General features: G+C 29.7%; 1 protein-coding gene across 1 annotated transcript; it reads left to right on the top strand.

The window, feature by feature from the left end:
- The first annotated feature begins 5,450 nt into the window (after positions 1–5,450).
- On the top strand, positions 5,451–7,745 carry LOC130676336 (uncharacterized). Its single transcript, XM_057482488.1, has one exon. It carries the CDS (start codon positions 5,451–5,453, stop codon positions 7,743–7,745), a length of 2,295 nt encoding a protein of 764 aa, XP_057338471.1.
- The last annotated feature ends 292 nt before the right edge of the window (positions 7,746–8,037 follow it).

The following is an 8,037-nucleotide window of genomic DNA, read 5'->3' as shown; positions in this document are numbered from 1 at the left end:
AAAAAATTGTTCAATAAAAAAATGAAAAAAAAAAATAAAATTTTTTATCTCGATAAATTTATTTGCTTAATTAAAAAAATTAATTTTTTGGCTGAAAAATTTTTTTTTGTTTGCGACAAAAAAAAAACATTTCTCGGCCCAAGAAATTTTTTTCTTGGTTTCAAAAATTTTTTTTCTTAGTACAAAAACTTTCTTTTTTTAGCTCAAGACAATGTTTTTTGACTCAATTAGGTAACAGTCTTTCGACGAGAAAAAAATTTCTCGAGTCAAGAAAAAACTTTCTTGGCCCGAGAAATATAATGCTTCAAACCAAGAACAAACTTTCTTGGGCCAAAAAAGTTTGTTCTTGGTTTAAAACATTATTTTTCATGGTTCAAATACTTTTTCGTTTCAGCTCAAGACATTTTATCTTGACTTAAAAACGTAACAATTTTCAGCCAAAAGAAAAATTTGTTAAATTAAAAAAATATCTTCTCGAACCAAAAAAAAAAATTTGGGACCAAGAAAATTTTTTCTTGGTTTAAAGAATTTATGTGTCAGACTAAGAAAGTTATGTCTTTCGCGAAGGAAATAATTTCTTGATCCAAATAATTTTTTTACTTCAATAAAGTAAGAAATTTCGCTTGGTTCAAGAAAAAAATTTCGAAAACATTTTATTTCTTGGTTCAAGATTTCCTTTTTTTCTGTGTATTAACTACTTACCATCAACTAGATTAAAGCAGTTACTGATACTATTCTAATTTATTACAGTAAACTATTCAAACACTATTTTTCTCCACTGCTAAATTTTAAGTTTCGATAACTTAATTATTATAGTTATATCTACTAATTCATTTCCGCTGAGCTGAAATAGTTACTAACACCATTTCAATCTATTGAAGCTAACTAAAAAATCATTATTGTCAGTACTGCTCAAGCTTCAGTTGCAATAACTTTTTTTTCCAAGTTATATCAACTATAGTATACTCAACATTAACTAAGCCGAATTAGTTGCTAATACTATTTTAATTTGTTGACGCAAACTATGGAACGTAGTTATTCTTATTATTACATCTTCCGTAGCGTCGACTATTTGTTTATAATTGTTATAACCAGGTAAAAATGATTCGTAAAGAATATTTGGCGCTGCTATTTCGTATTAGTTTTGAGCACTACCGTGTAGTACCAGTGACTACGAAAACTAGTTCACAGAACTAATATTTAATACGTGTGATGTCGTAGTTCAGGTTACTATGCATTTTTCTCTCAGTGTAGAAATTAGCTTGTTTCGACTGGCTGTAGAGACACTGAAACTTGAAGTTTCGATGCTGGTATCATAAAAATTGGGATTACTCGTACATGTATATGGGACATTCCATGCCAAATTGACCACTTTTGACACCGACCCTTTTCGATTTTTCTGAAATTTATGTATCTTTCTCTGAACTATTGGAATCAATTTTCAGAATTTTTCAAATTTTTTTACCCAACCAAAAAAAAGTTACGAGTTATTTAAAAAAAAATAGCTTTTTTTTGTTAAATAACCATAACTTTTTTGAAAATTGACTTATTGGGATGCTTTTTTTTTTTGAAAATTTTTGTTTTAAAATGTACTTTTTAGAAAAAAAATAAAAATAATGATTCGGATTCATATTCAACGTTTTTTTTTTAACTTTTGTAAAAAAACGAAAGTTTCGGGATGATTGACAATTTTGATTTTCGATTTTTTTTTTTTTTTTATAAAAAACTTCAGTATTTTCTGCGAATTTCCTGAAATTTTCAGAGTGGCATTTTTTTTTTCTTTCCATTTTTCTTTTTAAAATGAGGATAAAAATTTTTTTCGAAATGCTTATTTTTCGTTATACCTTTCTGAAAATTTTTCAGCAGATTTAGAAAACTTCAAAATCCGAGTAAAAAAAAATAAAAACAATAATTAAAAGTGACAATCATCGATAAGATTTGATTATTTTTCAATAAAGTTAGATCAGAAATTAAAAGAAGCATTGAAGTATGTTTGCGTATTTTTTTTTTCAAAACTACATCGGCTTCGCCTCGGCTTTCATATCACATCCGCCAGGAAATTCAACTTTCTGGCCTAGTGTCGTAATATACTATTGAGCCAATGTTAAAGTATATGACCGGCTGGCTACTGGTTAGGGGCTGGGTACTGGTGATTTTACCCTATATTGAGAAATTAAAACTCTTCAAAAAAGTACAAATTTTTCGATTTAAGCGTGAGAATATGTTGACTTGAAAAAAATATTTCGATTCGAGATAAAAATTCAAGATAAATTTTTACTTGTTACAGAAGTTTTTATTTCTTAATATTAAATATTTTTTTGAAGCACGATGTATTAGTTTTTTGTAGTAATCTGCACTTTTTTGTTTAAAGAAAATAACATTTCTCTCAATGAGTACTATTATTTAACGCAAGAACTTTTCATGCTCCAACCAAAACAGAATAGTTGCTTAAACTAAGGGATAAATTTCTTGGGAGAAAAGATATATATGGAGGAGAGGGAAGTCACCAGAGCAAGACAACAGTCGTGGGAGTAGTTCAGTGCTCGCCACTAGATCGCGCCCACCTTTTGTAGTGTCCCTGGTAAGAAACTTATTTCAGAAGTATTATATTCCAAGCTTGAGAACAATTCTGGCATTAGTACTTCTCTGTTATTTGACCGAGTGACTAGTATCATTTTTGATTGTAATATAGTATGTACTAAATTACATTATGACATTAATGTTTAACATTAATGTTTCCTAAAATAATTTTTGTAATAATAGAAAAACATCAAGTACATTTAATGTAATAGAAAAAACATTTTCTGTATTTATCACATAAATGTTGGCTATTAAAGAAAAAAGAATTCAGTAACAATGAAACCAAACTCGCACTACAGATCGCTAAATAATTTTGTTTCGTGCAATACTAAATTATGACAATGGTAACTATGAATGTATAGTTACAATAAGTCAAATTAGTACATTCGCAGAAAGTTCGATTTTCTAGTGTGTACATCTAGACACAAATACTTATTGCTACTATTATAAATGATCTGAAGAACTAAGTGTACATTATTAACATCACAATAATCTTAATGTTTATTAGACTAAGAATAAATTGCTTACTACAATATAAATTAAAGTTATGTTAACTTTAAACTGATAGTAATAAAAACTTTCCCTAAACTAGTTATGTTCATTATTGCTATCTTAGTATATGTAACTAAAAATAGTAAGAACGACTATGTAGTCGTAGAGCACTTTACTGTGGCGTATTAGTTACTGAAACTGACTTCAATAGCTGAGTCGTCTGTGAACTACGATTCCTTAGTTCAGAAAACCGATTTTTTCTCTCAGTGTTCGCTTATTCAAAACTTACCAAATTTTATTGTTTAAGACTGTCTTGTATATTTTTGATTATGCAAAAGTTATATTTAAGTGAAATGACAATAATTGAGTTATAAAAAAATATAAAAACTAATTCAAACTATTAGTTACATATTATCAGTTAATATTCAAAATTCTTGAGCGCCGTTCAAATATTTAAATTTTGGGCTGAAATTTTCAGCATAGTCATGATTTTACAAATATAAATTATTGCTGCCACGAGAAAGAAAAAAATTTAGAAATAAAAATCTGAATTTTGATTATTTTTGATATTTTCAAAATTCGTGAGCGACCTCTTGAAAATTTTTTATCGAGCTGATTTTTGGAGAGGCTTCTCAAAACATCGTAATCCAACAAATTTTCATGCGAGATCGATAAAAAAAAAAAAGAGGGTTTTTTTTCGCCACTCTAATAAACAGTAGACTTGAATGGAATGTGATTTTATTTTATTACACGTTTATTGTTATTGGCGTAACTAGTAGGGTAAGTGATTCATAATGTGTCAGTGCTAAACACATCGCGGGTGACGGATTATGACTTACCCTACATGTTGCGCCCATAATTTTATTCAACTTATATGCGCTATTCACGTTTTATTAATCGCCTAAGAAGCGAAGTCTCAATAGCTGTTTAATGACATGGTGAAAAAAACATTCGGCATCACAATCTCGGCTACTCAATGGGTAACAACAGGGAATTGTAATTACCCAATATTTAGTAAGAGCTCGAAAGATAGTTACGTTTATTTTCATTACGTCACAATGGCCGGGATAGTAGACATCTTTCTTGCGTTTTGACAAGTAATTCTTCACCAGTCGGTAAACGGCTATTTAGGGTTCGCATTTTAGGCATGATAAAACGTGAATAGCGCGCATGAGAAGAATAAAATATTTTACATATCCTAAATTCGATGAATATTCACGAAAAAATAATTCAATGCTTTTTTTAATTTCCGATCTAACTTTATCAAAAAAATAATCAAATCTTGTCGATGATTGTCACTTTTAATTATTTTTTTTATTTTTTTTACTCGGATTTTGAAGTTTTGTCCTCAGTAAAGAATATTGTGTAAAATCAACACTGTTTGTGTGTTAAAAACGGTTGACACGAAAGGGCATAGCCGGATAAGCATGCCGAATCGGCCCCCACGGAGTTTTCGATCGGCACTTCGGGGATCACTTTGGTACCAAATAAAAAAAATTCAGTCAAAATTTCAGCTCTTAATCCCAAATGGTTTCTGAGTTATCGAAAAAAAACCTATTTTTCGATTTTTATTTTTTTTCAATAGTAAAATTCAAAATTAATCAATGGCGATTTTTTTCTAAATACTTACAAGTAAAAGCCATAACAAAACGTTTTTATCATGATCCTCGAGTTAATAGCCGATTTTTAACAAAGGAAAGAAAACTAAAATCATTTTTTTGACTGCGTTTTTGACAACTTGCAAGCACCAAATTTCGTCAGAAGACGTCTTTTACACTCTTCTGTACTAAGGAATTTTTTCAATTTTTTCGGTTTGGTGCAACATTATGAAAAAAATTAAAAACTGATTTTTTTTGATAATTTAGTCTTTAAACAAATCGATATCATTTTAATACTCAAGAAATACAAAAATAATTGGCGTTCTAACATAAAATAGACATATAACACCATGTCAATGATACTAAAATTATAAAATGTGCTTAAAAAGCACAATAAAATCAATTTTTTATAATATTTTTCATGAGAAAATTTTGAACTAAATATAAACAATAGTATTAGTAAAATTCAATCTACCTGACAACGTTAGATAATAAAACTTGACCGAAGTTTTAACGATAAGCGCCATCTAGTGGGATCTTAAACAATTATTATCTGTCTAACAGATATTTTTCTATATAACCTCGAAAAGTTACATGAACTGAAACTAATATCTTGCATTTTATTTAACTCATTATTTTAATTTTGTATCATATATTCAAGTGAGTATTTGTAATTTGGTTTATCTTTCTTTTGAGTACTTCAATATTATGAATTTATTTTCATAGTTAATCTGAAAACACCATTTAACAATATAATTTTATTATATTTTTTATTACAGCATGTCAAATGCTAAATGCATACGTTGCAATGTTTACCTTCGAAAAGTTCCAGGATATAAAAAAACTATTTCAACTAACGAAGAAGCTGAAAGGATGTCTAAAATAATAGGAGTGAATGTCAAAGTCAATGATAAGCTATGCCGTAAATGTCGGTCTTTTGCAAGTGTTTATTTGTCTTTGAAAAACAAAGCTCAACATTCGTCTTGTTCGAAAGTAGAAATAAATAGTGAATTAACTCGTAAATTATCTATTTCACCAAATATTTCTGAAATTCAACCATCTACAAGCTCAGAATGCGATACTTTACCAGAATCATCGACAATGCCATCGCAGTTGTCCGATATCGTTCAACCAACTTCATCCAATGCACAAAATGCTGATGAACTGGAAATGCCATCACAATTAATTTCTCAATTATCTTCTTCATTATCATTAACGACTACTACATCTTCACTATCATCGACTAATGATCCAACTTATGAAGTCACTGAAAAATCTGAGAACGAAATTCAGTACGTAGATATGATGTTTCCAAGAGTAATAAACACTCATAAATACTGTTGTGTTTGTGGGTCGAAAAATGAGATGATGGTAATACCTTTTGAAGCTCGCATCCAAGTTTTTGTAAAGCGAAAAATATTTATTTCAAGATATAATCGATGCTGTAAGCATCATCTCATAAAGAAACGATTTTATGAGGAAGATATTTTTTCTTTACGCATTTGTTCAAACACAAGTACATTTGAAGTCTCCGATTTAGAAAATTTGATGAAACAGTTATCTGTCAGTAGTAATTCCGTACTTCTGGATAAAATTGGTGACTATTCTTTTCCAGAAGAACGTTTAAAAGTCTTAACAGGTTTAACTTGGGAAAATCTAACAAAGTTACGTACTATGATGACATCCATGCGTAATTCTGAGACACGAGATGTAATTCAAGCTATCGTTGTATTTCTATTTAAATTACGAACTAGCAATTCAAATGCTGTAATATCGTCAGTTCTCGGATTACAGCGAGAACAATTAGTATCTGACTATGTACAATCGGTAATGAAATCATTCGAACAAGATATTTTGCCTAAATATTTTGGGATAAATGCATCATCACGCCAAAATATTTTAAATCATTCTTCAGAAATAGCTACAAAACTATTTGAACTAAATGACCAACTAATGATAATTTGCGATGGTACTTACATTCGTCACCAGAAAAGTACAAACAACGAATACCAACGAAAATCATACTCCGGTCAGAAAAAAGTTCCTTTGTTTAAACCATTTACTGTTTGTACAACAAATGGATATGTAATCGATATGTTGGGACCATTTACTGCGAACAAAAATGATGCAGAAATTTTGAAATCTATTCTGGAAGATCCAAACGGCTTAATCAAACTTCTTGAGAAAGGATACATTTTTGTGCTTGACCATGGTTTTCGTGACGTTGTTACACATTTAGAAAATCTTGGATTCAAAGTATTGATGCCAGCCCTGAAGGGGAAACGGAATCAACTCACCACAAGTGAGTCAAATGATTCTCGATTCGTGACAAAAATTCGTTGGGTAGTAGAATCTGTTCATGGCGTAATTAAACAAAAGTTTACTTTATTAGATCATAAAGTAGACAATAAGTTACTGCCGAAAGCACAATTGTTCTGCCAGATTGCTTGTTTTTTAAATAATGAGTTTGGGAAACGCTTCAATTCTGATAAAGAGATTGCAGATCAAGTACTGTCTGTTATGAATTTAAAAAAAAATCAGGATAATACTCTAGCAAATGATGTTGAAAGAGAGCATTGGGCTCGACGAAAAATAACTTTCGAAACGATCAAGTCAGACGATTTACACGATTTTCCGGAGATGACTGAAAAAAATTTGCATATATTGTTTACTGGGTCTTATCAGCTTTCACAAGCAGTGTCATACTTGGCTGAAATAATGGATAAAGACAATAATTTAAGCCTTCAGTACGTAAAAACCGCTGAAAATATTCTCAAATTTCAAGTCAAGTCTCGACATATCAATGCAAAAGTATATCGTCGTTTCATTGAGTATCATCCTAACAAAAATGGAATCAATGGGATTTCTCGATATTGCTGTGATTGTGCGAATGGCAGGCGTACAGTTGGTTGTTGTTCACATGTAGCAGCAATAATTCATTATCTATTACATGCTAGGTACTTATCAAAAATTGTTAAGCCAGCAGAAATTTTAAGTCGAATTTTCAATAATACAGGGCACTATGTAGTGATTAATGAAGACAGTGATGAAGATTTATTTTATTTTGTTTTTTAAGCACATTTCATAATTTTAGTATCATTGACATGGTGTTATATGTCTATTTTATGTTAGAACGCCAATTATTTTTGTATTTCTTGAGTATTGAAATGATATCGATTTGTTTAAAGACTAAATTATCAAAAAAAATCAGTTTTTAATTTTTTTCATAATGTTGCACCAAACCGAAAAAATTGAAAAAATTCCTGAGTACAGAAGAGTGTAAAAGACGTCTTCTGACAAAATTTGGTGATTGCAAGTTATCAAAAACGCAGTCAAAAAAATAATTTTAGTTTTATTTCCTTTGTTA

The sequence above is a fragment of the Microplitis mediator genome, chromosome 10 (genome assembly GCF_029852145.1).
Source record: "Microplitis mediator isolate UGA2020A chromosome 10, iyMicMedi2.1, whole genome shotgun sequence".
Classification (NCBI taxonomy): Eukaryota; Metazoa; Arthropoda; class Insecta; order Hymenoptera; family Braconidae; genus Microplitis; species Microplitis mediator.
This window is presented reverse-complemented; position numbering and strand designations above follow the sequence as displayed.

Coding starts and splice junctions, on each gene's coding strand:
- LOC130676336 (XM_057482488.1), top strand. CDS start 5,451: ATGTCAAATGCTAAATGCATACGTTGCAATGTTTACCTTCGAAAAGTT.